This window comes from Ursus maritimus, unplaced genomic scaffold (genome assembly GCF_017311325.1).
Source record: "Ursus maritimus isolate PB19 unplaced genomic scaffold, ASM1731132v1 scaffold_11, whole genome shotgun sequence".
NCBI lineage: Eukaryota > Metazoa > Chordata > Mammalia > Carnivora > Ursidae > Ursus > Ursus maritimus.
In genome coordinates this window covers 41,376,605-41,393,169 of record NW_024423453.1, presented here as the reverse complement: position 1 = coordinate 41,393,169, position 16,565 = coordinate 41,376,605, and the positions used below count along the sequence as shown (strand labels likewise).

Sequence of the window (16,565 nt, the reverse complement as noted above, 5' to 3'; positions counted from 1 at the left end):
AAAGAAAATAAATAAGTAGAACAAAAATAAATAAGTGATATATGGTGATTTAATGTGAAAACAAATATCCTTCATCAGCTTGGAACACATTTCCAAACAACAAGATTAATATAAACATAATCAAAATTATAATACTGACCTTATATCCCTTAATTTTTATATCCAGAGTTTGTAGATGGTATCAAAGTAAAACTTTCCATAAGAGCTTCTCTAACAGTGCTCATTACCACCAGGGAGAGAAGCACACTAAATTTTCAAAATGCAACTCTTCAAGGTTGCCAGTCTGAACTGAATCCATACCAATAAAGTTAGTGACAGTTGGTTACTTTATGGCTTATGTAAAACTTCTAGAGAACAGGTGTCCACATTTGAAAAGTCTTGACCACAATTGACTCCCTTGTTGGTGCTGCTGTGGAGAAGTGTTGAATGGGCCGTTACAAGATTTTCTATACATGGAGCACCAGAGGGCTAGGAAATACTTGTACACAATGCATAATAGGGAGCATTAAAAGGCCACCCGGACATTTGCCTAAATTGCCACTTTTTGTGCTGATCAAATAGCTGACCCATGCCCTAAAAGTCAGTAAATTTTGGTTCTGACGGAGAATAAAATTCAGCTACTGAGAAGATTTTTTTTTTTTTAAGATTTTTATTTATTTATTTATTTGACAGAGATTGAGATAACCAGCGAGAGAGGGAACACAAGCAGGGGGAGTGGGAGAGGAAGAAGCAGGCTCATAGCAGAGGAGCCTGATGTGGGGCTCAATCCCAGAACGCCAGGATCACGCCCTGAGCTGAAGGCAGACGCTCAACCGCTGTGCCACCCAGGTGCCCCTACTGAGAAATTTTTAATCTAGGGTTCTTTCTAAATGTTATCCCTCTGCAGGCAATGTTTTAGTATTACAACTAGTGAGTTCCTCAGTTACTTCGATAAATAGAATAGAAAAGTCAAACCCCAAGCTAAGCTTAATGAATAAAATCACACTGAAATTTCAATAAAAAAAGAATAAATTATGGGGTGAGGTCATTATTGTTGTTAGTTTTTAAACTACACACAGAGGTTGTTAAAGATTTTCTGATGACCAGCTACCAAGTACATATAACCTGATTTATAACTCTGTTCAAAAGTTTCAAATAAACCCATATATTAGATTGAGATTTTTTAAAAACATTTTATTTATTTACTTGAGAGAGAGAGAGAGTGCGTGCTTGAGCAGGGGAAGGGGCAAAAGAGGGAGAGAGAGAATCTCAAGCAGACTCCCCACTGAGACGGAGCCTGATACGGGGCTCAATCTCACGACCCCGAGATCACGACCTGAGCCCAAATCAAGAGTCAGACACTCAACCGACTGAGCCCCTAGACTGAGATCTTTTATCACATTGTACTTTAAGTCAGATATCTCAATACAAGATGTGAAAATTATTACTATTAAAGACTTTATTTTTAAGTAATCTCTACACTCAATGCGGGGCTCAAACTCACAACCCTGAGATCCCAAGTCACATGCTCCATTAACTGAGCCAGGCATGTGCATCATAATTTTTTAAACAGATATGAAAATTTGAGAGAAATCCAGTTGAAGTTTGAGACTGAATGATCAAAAGTAAAAGGAGAGCCAATGGGCTCTCATTTTGGCTTTGAAACTGGCTCCAAACGAGCAAACCTTTTAACCTCCACAGGCTTATTTTTCTCCTCTACAAATTAAAAAATGACCCATGTACTGTTCAATGACTTACCTAATGAATTTCTCTTTCTTTACTATGGGCTAATATTTGAAAAAAAAATTTTTTTTAAGTAAGCTATATGCCCAACATGGGGCTTGAACTCACAACCCCAAGATCAAGAGTCGCATCCTCTACCTAGTGAGCCAGCCAGTCAGTTACCCCATAATATGGGTTAATATTTTTAAAAGCACCTTAGAAATAATGGACAAAAAGAAAGATATTATATGCTAAAATAAAACATGTTTTACGATATACTAAACAAAAATATATTTGAGGTACTAGAAATATTTTCAGGATAGGTAGACAATTACAAAGTACAGAAGCAGAAACTAGATTCATGTAATTCTTGACTAGGAGGTGGTAGGGGGTAATATGGGAACAAAAGAATTTTCATCTTCAAAACCCACAAATATTAAAACAATTGGAAGATCAGAAAATAAGAATGCTTAAAAGAGTTAAAGAGATAAAAGGAAAAGAGTATTCATCATGTACAAATTAGGACATCATGAGTAAGGAACAGATTTGGAAAAGAACCAAATAAAATTTATAAAAATAAAAAATATACAGAATATTCTTTTGAAAAATAAAGACAATGTCCATGAAAAGATTTAAATAGAGGAGGGAGAACCAATTACTAAGAGTGTTCCTGAAGGGATTCCTACTGAAGGGTATCTTACTGAGAAATTCCTTCAGTGTTATTGAGGGATATCCTATTGATGAATTCCTTCTGTTTATGTTTTTCACCTCCTAATTTTAATACTGTGTTAGTAAATAATTGAAACAATGGAGAACAGTAAAAAACCAAGTCTAAATCCTAAATAGGGCACATAGCCCCATCTCCACCCTTCTCCTAACAAACAACCCACAGCTATTTATCTTGACCTTCATTTCCAAGTCATTAAGAACCACATGTTAAATGCTAAACCTAAAATTACAAACACAGAACAACACAGAAGCATCTCTTCTCGTGAAAAGATTAAAAGTTAACTTTCCAAGGGCTTTTACTTATGTGAAGCATAAGGAAATATATACTTAAGAAGAAGCACTCAAAAACTAGATAAGAGTTTAGAGTTTTCATAGGCATTTTCTCCTATCATTAAACTAGGGTAAGGGGCCAAAACATAAAGTTATACTTCTAAAAGGTACAGTTTGTAGTTATCCTCAACTATGCTATAAAAAGTATAACAGGAAATAAGGATTTCAAGTGTTCAGAGGAAAAAAAACACTCAAAGTAAATCAGAATAGAATGAATGGGAGAAAAATTGGGCCTGGAATCAAAAGCTGAAAATGCTATTGCTATTCTGCTAAAATATACTTAGCTTACCTAACAGGATGATTATGAGATAGAGAAATTAATGATGACTGTACGTGTGTGTGTGTGTATAAAACGTATGAAAACACTGCATTATGAACAGTTATGAAAATATGTAAAAGGTAAAATACGAGAGTTTAGAGCTGATTATAACCTAGATAAGTGGAAGGCTAGGATGTTGGTATCCACAACATAAAAATCATGGAAGCAGAAATGAACTTGTATATTGAAGAGAAAGTGACACTGTAAGTCTGGCTATTGTACTGCTTCTACTGGGAAGCAGCAGCAATAAGAATGAAGAGAGGCCGAAGGCCAGATTATAGAGGGCATCTACTAACTACCTAGTAGAACACAAGGTCCTATCTTTTTCTAAGGAAGCGGAACTAGGAGATCCTCTATCTCCCTATTCTCTAACAGGCAGGGTTGAGCACATGACCAAGGCTCAGACACTCTCCAGGCAATGAAGCAAAATATTCAGGGGCCTGTTAGAAATGACTTATGGTAGCTGTGGCAACATCAAGTACCAGAGGTACTCAGCATCAGGATCCTAATTAGATTTGTCTGAGGCATTATCTTGATTTTGATTCCTGCTTGTTTCCAGAATCTGTTCTCCTGCCTTTCTCTTAGTTCTATGGGCTATCCTATAATCTTCTACTGCATTCTTTTTCTGTCCATATTAGCCAGAGTTGATTTCTAGCATATGCAATCTAAACTCTTAACTGAATTATGTACCATCTGTAAACAGACAGTATAATGAAAATTTATACCTACCTGGCACTTTCATATTGTTTCACAGTCATTAATGTATCCTCAATTGTTTTATTCACCAAAGTGTTCACACTGGCAATGAAAAAATTAATGGCTCCAAGAAGAGTCTCTCCATTTTTAGCCAGTAGCTTCTGGGTATCTGCGTTGTAGCCAAATTCTTCCTAAAACAAAAACATCACCTTAACATAGCCACTTATTAGTGAATGTGACAAAAAAATCTCAAATGCATCACTAATGGGAAAATATTTGATTTAGAAAATATTTGATTTAAAATATTTAGCTATAGAAGTTTCTTCTTTTAATGTTTAAATAAACAAATCTAAATCACAGCTAGCTATAAAATTACCAAAAAAGTGCAGTAAACCGAAATTGTCATCAGCTCAGATGTATAGCTAGAATTAAATAATTTTAAAAAGTTAAACTACTTTGTACTAGAAAGAATATTTTCATTTCCATGTTTTGTTTTTCTTATACTATAAGCACAGCTGTTAAGAGAAAAATATAGCAGATTATTAATCAGAGAAACCATAACTTTCACAACCAAATTAGGTTAACAATTGACTAAAACTTTCAGACATAAGACAGACTGCAATTTTTGTGTTTTGACATAATCCTCTCAGTGTATAAATATTAACAATGCACATTTCTTTGTAAACTCAGTGACTAGTTGACTCCCAAACTCAGGTCTACATAGGTGCACAGCTGGGGAAGGATCACTCAACACTCACTTCGAGTTCATTTGCTCTGAATAAACTGAGTCTTGGATTGAAAACATTACATGTAACTCCTTCAAAAATGGCAAGTACTAACTCTAAACTTTCAGTAGTGAAAGACTGGAAAGCTTTAACAGATTACCAGGACACATCGGAACAAGAAAAAATTTGATCATAGCTTATTGTCATTCAATTTGAGAATTCTGAAATTTATTATGAAACACTTAACTTCAGCTGAAAAAAATGTAATATGAAATTAAATAAAATCTTAGAAAATGCAAGTTTAATGCTAGTGCTATAGATTTAATTAAATTTCTAGGTGATAAAATATCTAATAATTAATAAATAGCAGGAAATTAATTTTATGGTGCTAAAAGCATTTTCCTTTGAGACATCCATGTAACTCTTTTTTTTTTTTTCTTAAGATTTATGTATTTGAGGGGCGCCTGGGTGGTTCAGTCAGTTGAGTGTCTGCCTTCAGCCTGGGTAATGATCCGGAGTCCTGGGATCCAGCCCCGCATCAGGCACCCTGCTCAGCAGAGTCTGCTTCTCCCTCTCCCTCTGCCCCTTCCCCCTACTCATGCTCTCTCTTGCACGATCTCTCTCAAATAAATAAATAAAATCTTTTAAAAAGTAGAGAAGATTTATGTATTTGGGAGAGAGCACACGGGTGCACAACTCAGGTGAGGGGCAGAGGGAGAAGGGGAGAAAGAATCTCAAGCTGCCTGCCTGCTGAGAACGGAGCCTGACCTGGGGATCCACCCCAAGACCCTGAGAGATCATGACCTGAGCCGAAATCAAGAGTCTGACACTCAACCAACTGAGCCACCCAGGTACCCTAACACTGTTTACTTCTAAAAATTCTCAATATCCGCAAATTCACATTATTAACACTGAAAATGCCACAAGTCCTAATTAGCCAAAGGGAGAGCTATACAACCTAGAAGGCTACTCTTTTACTAAAAAAAAAAAACAAAACACAAAAAACCCACAGCATAGTAAGATGAAATAGCAGATTGAAAAGTTGTATAGCAGAATTTGAAATAGTATATTTACAATGAAGAAACAGGCCTAAATTCAAAGCAGACAGGAAGAGCAAACTGCCACTGTTCTGTTTCACGAATATAAATCCCACCTGTAATTCTATGAAGGAATTATAAAACTTAAGATTTTAATATATAATTTGAACTTAACTGGCTAGAATAATAACGATTTTTTTATAGTAAGGTACAGGAGACATAGTAAGTAAAAGATATAAAATAATCGGGACACCAGAAAGAAATGAATATACATATGTATATGCATTATAAGAAATACATAATTAAATATGCTTTTTTGGCACTGAAAATAAAACATGATTCATAAACTTCATTTAGTTGATAAGTTGTTTTAGTATTTTTGGTTGGACAGGGACATTTTACACATTATAAACTGCCTTAGCAATTACAAATAAACTAAATATAAAGGAACCAAAGGATATATACATGAAGAACACGGCTGTGGTTCTACTCTGCCACTGAACAGGGAAAGCCTATAATTCCTTAATCTCAGTATCTGCTTGCTTTATACAGAGAGAGAACAAAGTTTCAAAACATTAGAATTTTTTTTCTCTTTAGCAGCTCCTATATCATTTACACACACTCATCAGATATAAATGACCACTATTTCCCCTTCTACATTAGGGCCAAATAACAGAAACATCTGACTGGATCTAAAACATCCAGTTTTAGTACTATAAATTATTACCTAATTAATAACAAGTCGGTTAAATTAAACAATACAGAGCGATAAAAAATTAGACTCACAGGTAACTCATTGATAACTGACAATAATATGGGTTATGTGAACTTTTCTAATCTTGATGTAGATGTTACCTTCTAAATTGAGAAAAAAACAATTTAATGAGGTGAGGTGCCATGCTTTAACAGAACTGGGAGTGAGACTCATGTGATAAAATGGTAAAAATTTGGGAATTCAAACAGTTTGGGAGTTCATATCTTGATTCTGCTACTGACTAGATTTATCTGTTTTATTAAACTCTTTGTCAATTTCTTAGTAATAATGTGAAGATAATTCTCTTACAAGTTTGATAGGGAAGTATAATGAGATAACTTGCTCAAAGTTTCTGACAGGTGACAGGCATTCAAAAAAGTTTCAGGAGATTTGCTTTTTCTATTGCTGGATACTGGTTGTTTCCCTAGAAAATGAAAGAACTGACTAATCTTCAAATTCTTCCTGAACTTCTAAATGCCGCAATCCCAAAACAGCTATCATAACTACCATATTTTATTCAGTGCCACCATCTGCCATACTTGTGTTAAGTGCTGTCAATGTGTCTCAGTTAACATATCATAAGGCAGGAGGAAGTGGACACCAGCTCTTCATCACTGCACTATGAACTTTTTCTCGAAAAGAATCAATAAGCAAAGAGAGTTACTTTGCTGGCTTGTGTGACTGATCCTGTTGACCAAGGGAAAGGAAACTGGACTGCTAAGGAAGAGTACGCCTAGAATACAGGCAACCTCTCAGGGCATCTCCTAGTACTTCTACCATGCTCTGTGATTAATGTCAATGGAAAACGTCAGCAACCCATTTCAGTCAGGACTACTAATGGCCGGGACGCTTTAGGAATGAAGGTTTGGGTCACCCCACTGGGCAACGAACTGATAGGCTGAGGTGCTAGCCGACAGTCAGTGCAATATGGAATGGGTAGCAGAAGAAGCTAAGACCTTGTGACCATCTGTAGAAATGAAGACTATCATTGTTATGAATATTTCCTCCTTATTTTGTTATCAATATGTGTGTGTATGTATAAAGCAAATAACTTTGTTTTCTTCCCTCTCTTATCCCCTTAGCCTACAACATAAGATATATTACTAACTTTACATCGTAGTATTTAGCTTACAGGATACCAAGGGAAAAAGTGAATGTCACTCAAGGACTTTGCATCCTCTTTGGGGAAAACGCTAGTCTGTCTTTGACAGATAGCATGAATAGTTATGTCATGTTAGGTGAAAGTAAGACTTTGCTATTGCCTTTATTTGGAGATTAAGTATGGTTTAAGGATATGTGTTTAAGTGCTGCTAAACTGACAAAGGGTAGACTGTGATGGTTAATTTTATGTGTCAACTTGATTAGACCAAAGTGACCAGTTGTTTGGTCATATACCCAGTCTAGATGTTGCTATGAAGATACAGATTTTGTAGATGTGATTAACATTTGCAATGATAAACATTATAGATATGATTTAAAGTTGACTTTAAAGAGATTATCCTCCAGAATGTGTGGGTGGACTTCATTTACCAGTTGAAGACCTTCAGAGCAAAGACTGAGGTTTCCTGGAGAAGAATTCGGCCTTAAGACAGTAACATTAGAAATCTGGCCTCGGTTTCTAGACTATTGACCTACCCTTCGTATTTCAGACTTGCCAAGCCCCACAACTGTGGGAATCAATGCCTTAAAATAAATATGTGTGTGTGTGTGTGTGTGTGTGTGTGTGTATTAGGTACCTATCTCCTACCGGTTTTGTTTCTCTGGAAAATCCTGATACAAAAACATCCATGCTGTAAATACTGACTCCAAATTTCAAACAGTCTCCAATAGGTTCTAGTTTGACCTTATTTTTATATTTATAAACACTGATTAGAATGTTCAATACAATAAATTTTCTATTTCTTACATTATTTCCTTCAAATCACTTCTGCATACACATTTGCCTTTAGCATTCGTTCACTAACAAATTATATCAAGTATATTTTGGTGTATAAGTCATCATAAAATAATATAGTATGTCTTTTTAGCAAAATAGGATAGTCCAAATTCTTGTTGAAAAATGTTGCACGGGGCGCCTGGGTGGCTCAGTTGATTAAGCATCTGATTCTTGATTTTGGCTCAGGTCATGATCTCAGGGTCGTGGCACTGAGCCCTGAGTTAGGCTCTGCGCTAAGCATGGAGTCTGCCTGTCCCTCTCCCTCTGCCCTTCCCCACACTTGTGTATGCTTGCGTGTGCACACGTGTGTGCTCTGTCTCTCTCTAAAACAAATGAATAAATAGAATCTTTAAAAAAAATGTTGCATGATGGACTTGTGCCTATTGAATGACTAACTAGATAAAAATACCTGTGATGATTAATTTTACATGCCAACTTGGCTAGGCCATGATGTCCAGATTTTGGTCAAACATTACTCTGGATATTTCAGTGCAGGTGTTTTTTGAATGAGATTAATATTTAAATTGGTGGAGTGTGAGTAAAGCAGACTGCCCTCCATAATGGCAGTGGGCCTCATCCAATCAACTGAAGACCTTAACAGAAAAAAGACTGAATTCCCTGTAGCAAAAAGGAATTCTGCTAACAGACTGCCTTTTCACTCAAACTGCAACTCTCCTTGAGTCTCTAGTCTGCCAGCCTACCCCACAGGTTGTACATGTACCAAGACTCCAAAATCCTGTGAACCAATCTCTTAAAATACATCTCTCTGTGTATCTACATGTCCTGTTGGTTCTGTTTGTCTACAGAACTTGACTAATACAGTACCATATTTCCTTTCTGTCCTTAAAAATTCATGGACTCTTGAATTTAAGAAAATTCACCTAGGATATCATCATCAAAAGATTCAGACTGGGATTTCACTTGTATTAACTATTTTGCCACCACTGCTGAGTCAATACTGCTGACTCTCTGCAGTCATCTTCTGATTTTGTCTAATAACTGTGAAACTGGTACTGTCTTCTCTTCGCCATTATATGGGTAAAAAATGAAAAATTCTAAATTTTCAACTACATTGCATATACATTAAAAAAAAAAGACTACAAGGAGTATTTACCTATTATATTATTTTTTTAGGTGATGCCATCATTCTTTTGTTTTCTTATCATCTTAGTAATTTTTAACATGGTTGGAAATAACAGATGTGTAATGATGAAATAACTCCTAAGATGATGAAATAGCAAAATGTTTTAAGATTATTAAAATCCCATACTGTGCCTTTGATTTCCAATGGACCCATATGGCAGTTGCAAGATAAAAAGTTGTATTCTGGGGGTGCCTGGGTGGCTCAGTTGGTTAAGCGTCTGCCTTCAGCTCAGGTCATGATCCTGGGGTTCTGGAATCAAACCCTGCGTCCTGCTCCCTGCTCAGTGGAGAGCCTGCTTCTCCCTCTGCCCCCCCCCCCATCATGTTCTCTCTCACTCTCTCAAATTAATAAAATATCTTTTAAAAAAAGTTGTACTCTGTTAAAAAAAGTAAGTAAATTTTCTCATTGGAATAAAACTCATGAACTATCAATCCTTACAAAGGGTTAGAGATGTTCAAATAAGAAACTCAAAAACTAAAACTGGGTCTAACAGACTTGAATACAGACGATTAACCTCTCAGTTCTGTTTAAAAAAAAAAAAAAAGAATTTGACATCTAGAAAAGATAACGAAAGTACCTCCTAGCTAAGACTGAACATTAAATGAGCTAATACATATATAAACCACTTAGAACAGTATCTGGCATATTGTAAATCCCCAATCTGTATTAACTATTATAATTTAACAGGGTCTACTGAGTGCAACATCACTGATAACACTGCTGCAACATTTCCCCAGACTCTATACCCTAGCTAACTCTTTCCATACTGTGGGGATTTTTCTCTCTAAAGATTCCACCTAAAGAGAAAGCAAGAGATCATGGACAAACATAGACAAGTCTGGTGTAGCTCCTCCCTGAGCACACGCCCAGGCAAGGCCCACCCAGAGCTGCCCCCTCCTGGCCTCACTGTCTGTACATGTCCTTGGCTATGAAAACAAAGCAAATCCATGTGTATGTTTGTATATATAAAACATAAATAAATTATATATATAAAGTATATATATACTTTTAAAATATTTATTATTTTTAAAAAAATATTTATTTATTTATTTGAGAGAGAGAGAGCACGCGCGAGCAAGTATGCGTGTGCACACAGGCACATGCATGAGCAGGGGGGAGGGTTAAGCAGTCTCGTGGCTGTGCACTCGGAGCCCGATACCAGCTCTGTCCCACGACCCTGAGATCATGACCCGAGCCAAAAGCAAGAGTTGGATGCTCAACCTACTGAGCTACCCAGGTGCCCCACAGCTCTACGTTTTATTTGTTTTGTGATCTTATAAATATTACCCAACCTCTCTTGGCTTTAGTTTTCCTCATTCATAAAATAGGGATAACATTTCTTGCAGGATTGTTAGATAAATTACATGATATAATGGCTATAAAGCATCCAGCCCATTACACTGAAATTGTGGACACTCAATAACTACAGTTGTTATGATTAATCAGCTTCCCAAATATTAGTTCTTTTTGTATATCTAGTGACTCAGTTAGAATTAAATCTAAGTATGCTTCACTATTATGAGATATACTGACATCTCTAGCCAAACTTTTTTTCCAAGATTCTAGATATTATCAAATAATTTAATGCTCTAAATTATCTAACTCTTCAAGTTAAAAAGTCTATATGCAAGGGATTTCACCTTTTGGCTCCAGGTGAGGAAAAAAAGAAAAAAAAAAGACATCAAAGAAGTCACTTTTGACACCGTAAGAAATTCTTAGGAATGCTTTGGTGAATACTTTATAGAGATACAGGCAGAAAAATAATTTTATAATTATTCTAAAATTCTTAATTTTTAAAACTCACAATTTATATTAATGATTTCAGTCCAAGATCACGAATCCAGTGAAGCAAGTTACTATTTGTTCAAGACACCTGGAGAATAGCTAAGAGATTTTCAACAGGTACCTGAATTTGCTTTTCCCCAAGCTCACATACACACAGCTATGATTTTTTTCTAGACTCAGGCAGGCTGAGTACTTTCCTTTTCCTTTCTCCTAACCAAGTTCCCTTCTCCTGAAACCTCCAGCTGACATCTCCAGTCATTTGGGCCTCCTTAAAAATTACATGAAATGTCTTAAAAGAACACCAATTCCGAATTTATTAAGCGTTAAATAAATCAGAAATGTAACAAATTACATCTTAGAATACTATTGCCATTCTCCTCCTCCACACTCTTCAACAGTTATTTAAAATAATCTTACATGGAGTTCTAGTGACTTCAAACTCAGGTCAGCAAATGCATCTCCAAGCTGCCTTTGGGTATGCACCATCTGGAAAAGCTGGGTTGACAATGTCTGAGCCAGTCTTAAAATATTTTCATATTTTTTCTTGTTATCTCTTAATATATCAATTTGAGCTTCAAGTTCAAGGTCCACAGTTCTTGATCCACGGCCTAGCTTCTCAGAGATAATTTGTCGAGTGCACTAAAAGTGGAAAGATGCACTTTGTTTAGGAAGGAAAAAAAGAACAAAAGAGAAAGGAATAATATAGCGATCCAAAGTACAAATGCTACAGCACTTGGCATTTACCATTGCTGGCATATACCCTTAAAAAACTGAAAACTGTCAGCCAACTTAGAAGTTCATCAAGGTTCAAAATAAACTTACCAGACATATCTAATAACTATAACTAATCAGAGGAAGTTTTCAGACTTAGAGAACTAATTTATATACTACTAGATGAGCTTCCTCACATAACCGTATTTCAGGCTTAGCATACTTGTGTAGATTATTTACGACAACTGAGAGACTTGGCATTGATGTACGAACGTGAACGGGCTGTTAGTATAGGAATAATAAGCATACCAAAATTCTATTTTCCTATTGTTTTCAAATACTTTTTTTCCTTCTATCTTCCTCTTAAATAGCTGTGTGTGTGTGTGTGTGTGTGTGTGTGTGCGCGCGTGCACACACGCACGCAGGAGGAATGAAGGGAAGAGAGGAGAAAGAGTTAAGATGAGGGGTGGCAAAGGTGGGAGAGAGGAAGGGGAAGGAAGGAAGAGAGAGAGAGAGGGAGGGAAGGAGGAAAGAAGAGAAAGAAGTAGAGATGAGAGATTCCTGAATTTTTACTTCTGTCCAGAAAGAACAGTATTAAATTATGTTATTCTGTCCTGCCCCAGAAATAATGATACAGGAAATTTCTGTTAACAATAAAAAAATTATAAGCAACTTCACTACTCAATAATGAATTTTGAGAGTAACCTATATATAAGGCATTAATATACTCTTCATCATTTAAAGTTAAAACATTCTAAAAAAGTAATAAATAAATATGGCAATTTTTTAAAATTTGCAAATTTGCTCTTTTAACTTTTCTTTCACAGTTTTGGTTACAGAATTGCCATCTATTTCAAAAATTAAAATAATGAATGAAATAAAAGGTGAATTTCCTCTTCCTTCCCTTAATCCCACTAAATAACAAAAAACTACTATTAACAGTTTGATGGATAGTCTAGACTCTTCCTTAAACCTCTATACTCATGTATATAGTATTTTTCAAGTAAAAATGAGACTGTGCTATGCTATACACAGTATCCTATCTTTCCTATGACCAAATATCTTGAGATTTTTCCTTGTCAATAAATAGAAATGCATAGTTATCCTTCTAATATTAGTATATTATATACTACTCATGTTTTTCTATTTATTTATTTATTTAAAGATTTTATTTATTTATTTGACAGAGAGAGACAGTCAGCGAGAGAGGGAACACAAGCAGGGGGAGGGGGAGAGGAAGAAGCAGGCTCCCAGCGGAGGAGCCTGATGTGAGGCTCGATCCCATAACGCCGGGATCATGCCCTGAGCCGAAGGCAGACGCTTAACCGCTGTGCCACCCAGGTGCCCCATGCTTTTCTATTTAAAACCGAAATGAATTCCCTGACATATTCTCTATTCTCATCAATTAAGGATCTTTGTGAATAAACATTTAAAAATAAAGTTCCTTCTTTAAAAGGTAGAGAAATTAACTACATAGAAAATGATAGAAAGGTGAGAGGCTAAACTCACAGAAGAGAGATAAAATTATTTCGATGGAAAACATATGAACACATACACCCTTAGGAGATGAAAATCACATCAAGAGAAAAGTTTAACTGAAGACTTTATCATTTTAACGAGCGAAACATTAGCAAGAAATAATACCTGAAATGGTAATAAGATAAAGGAAATGTACCACTTTTTATCCACACCAGGATTTTCCCTATGCAATATTATCAGAGATTTATTCCATTTGAAAGCCAAAACATATGGTACCTTTCATAGCAACCCAGATAAAATAGTCTGTTGAAAGTCAAGAAGCTAGAATTCACTGAAGAAGCTTGGCAGACCGGGCAAAATGAAAGAAACGCTTACTGTTGTCTAAGTGGCCATTTTTTCCCAGAAATAATGGTTACAAGCAGACAGTGGGGTCAAAGGTTTAATGAGGAAATGTAGTAAGGAGCAGTAAGGCAGTAAGGAGCAGTAAGGCAATATTGATTACGAAGCATGTTAAAATCTTGACACTGGAAATAAGTTTTGAAACGGATCTTTCCCACCTTGTATTTCGATATAATGTACACTCTTAAGGACAATCCGAGTAATCTGGAAGTGAGAGGATTCCAGATAGCCTACTTTGCTGAAAATGCAGACGACTTACAATGAGCTGACAGTCCTGTTCAGTATTGCATACTTATAAATTAAGAAGCCATTCTGAACATAAGACAAATGGAGCAAGGTGAAAGGGACAGGAAGAATTAAAGTAAATTACTGCTCTACGTAGATCTGCTACTTGGGGGAGGGTGCATATAATAAAGTGACAAACACTGTACAAAAAAATAACTATGAATCACCATTGTACAGGTCATGAATTTATAAGATAGTCGCTGTACACTCTCAGTATTTAAATAGCACCAAGAACTTTTTCTGTGAATACCAAAAAGTGAATAAAAACTCTTAAGTGCAAGGAAAAGAATTTCATGGCAAAAGCTGATAGATACTAAAGAGTTATTAAGGGTGAAGAATAGGAAAGAAGGGAGCATAAAAGAAAATACCAAAAACTGAACAAGCGGAATAGGTCAACCAGTAAATGAATAAGGCAATACGATAAGAAAAACAGGAATGAAAGTTTAAAAGATATTGGCTTACAGGCAACAAAGATTAATTAGATAAGGTGTGAATACTGACAGCAAATACTTAAACATCCAAAGAAAGTATTTAATGTTTGGGAAATAGGCTGAATAGCTCTGAATGCTAAAACTAAGATTATTCTTAAATAAAATAATAATAATAAGATGGACTTCTAAAAGTACACTATTCTTTTTTTATAAGTTTTTTTTTTAATTTTTTTTATTTTTAAGTAATCTCTACACCCAACGTGGGGCTCAAACTTACAACCCAGAGATCAAGAGTTACATGTTCCACTGACTGAGACAGCCAGGTGCCCCTACTCTATTTTAAAAAAAAAAATTTTTTTTTAATGTATTTTATTTTTGGGGGTGAGAATTCCTGCGGATGAGAATAAATAAGAAAATAAATAAATTTTGGATTCAAAATTTATGAATAAAATCAGGTAGATTAAAATAATATTTAACAATACTTACTGATATATCAGAGCCTAAACTTAAAATAGTTCCCATTATATATTTGGTTTAAATCACCAGCCTGTTCTTAGAGCCCAAATTAACAACCAATAAAAAAGTACTAAATAGTCTCTGTGAGGAAAAGCCTTTAAGTGATTGATGTATTACAAATAGCTCAAGCCACAAATCTGCTTAGTACTTTTGAATCTTAACAGGGACAAGACAGTGGAATTTAAAGAACAGTTAAGTAGATGAAAACCCTAGCTACTCAAGTCAGAGCACTGGCTAACACTCTCTATATTTGTGAACTGTTTGTGGGTGTAGTGGTTTGTAAGTCAGGAATTGTCTCTCTCTATATATATATTTCAAAGATTTTATTTATTTATTTGACAGAGAGAGAGACAGCCAGCGAGAGAGTGAACACAAGCAAGGGGAGTGGGAAAGGGAGAAGCAGGCTTCCTAGCGGAGCAGGGAGCCCAATGCGGGGTTTGATCCCAGGACTCCGGGATCACGCCCTGAGCCGAAGGCAGATGCTTAACGACAGAGCCACCCAGGCGCCCCAGGAACTGTCTATATTTTTATACAGAGCACATGTCTCTTCTCAAGAGTAATACAGAAGTAAATTTATTTTTTCAGTTAATACTTCTAAAACATGACCTGAAATCATCTATAAAAGTACAGGTTTTCTTAAGATGATAAAAGTACCCTGAAACATGCTTATGAATCTTCCCCAGAATTATTCAGTGTTTGCTAGAGAAGAGAAACAGACAGAGATTAAAGGCAGAAAACCATGCAGGAACTGAAGCCCAAGAAATAGATCAAAGTTGTAGCTAGAATCAAGTTGCTCAACAGTAAAATGGGTAACAAGCACAGACCTAAATCAACCAAATCAAAATCTATACTTGAAGGATTATCCAAATGACAATGAATGTCCTATATAGCCCATAATTTGGAATGAAAAGGTAAAAGAGCCATAAGAACAGAGTAAAGGAGACCCAATAAAGTCATTTCACTCTGAGCTTGTTTCGGTTGAGAAGCATATGCCAGCCCAGACACACGGGCTATAAACTCCATTAAAATCATCTAAGTTAGAACATTCTTTTTCTCTTCTGTTTATTTATTTAAGGTTTTTATTTATTTATTTGACAGAGAGAGAGAGAGCACAGCAGGCGGAGCAACAGACAAAGGGATAGAGAGAAGCAGCCTCCCCACTGAGCAGGGAGCCGGATGTGGGGCTTGATCCCAGGACCCCAGGATCATGACCTGAGCCAAAAGCAGAGGCTTAACAACTGAGTCACCCAGGCGCCCGTGTTTATTTATTTTTTTAAAGTATAAATACACTTAAAATTTTTTTTAAAGATTTATTTGAGAGAGAGAAAGAGGGAGAGAGAGTGCATGCAAGAGGGAGAGGAGAGAGAGAATCCTCAAGCAGACTTCACACTGAGTGCAGAGCCCAACGGGAGGCCCAATCCCTGAACTCCAAGATCATGACTTGAGCCAAAATCAAGAGCAGGCTACTGAGCCACCCAGGCATGCCTAATTTTTTTTAAAGTAAGCTCTAGGTCCAACACAGGGCTTGAACTCACAACCCCAAGATCAAGAGTCATGAGCTCTCGGGGGTGGGGGAATGGGATAGACC

The 16,565-nt window shown here is 36.1% G+C and overlaps 1 protein-coding gene across 12 annotated transcripts in view; it reads right to left on the bottom strand.

The window, feature by feature from the left end:
- ARFIP1 (ADP ribosylation factor interacting protein 1) overlaps positions 1-16,565 on the bottom strand; it is a 114,013-nt gene that overhangs the window by 30,564 nt on the left and 66,884 nt on the right. For all 12 annotated transcript variants that reach the window (XM_008685489.2, XM_008685496.2, XM_008685494.2 and 9 more), the window contains 2 exons: positions 11,574-11,795; positions 3,809-3,966 (listed from right to left, as the gene is read on the bottom strand). In XM_008685489.2, the coding sequence (XP_008683711.1) occupies positions 3,809-3,966; positions 11,574-11,795 (380 nt within the window). The remainder of the gene's footprint in view (positions 1-3,808; positions 3,967-11,573; positions 11,796-16,565) is intronic.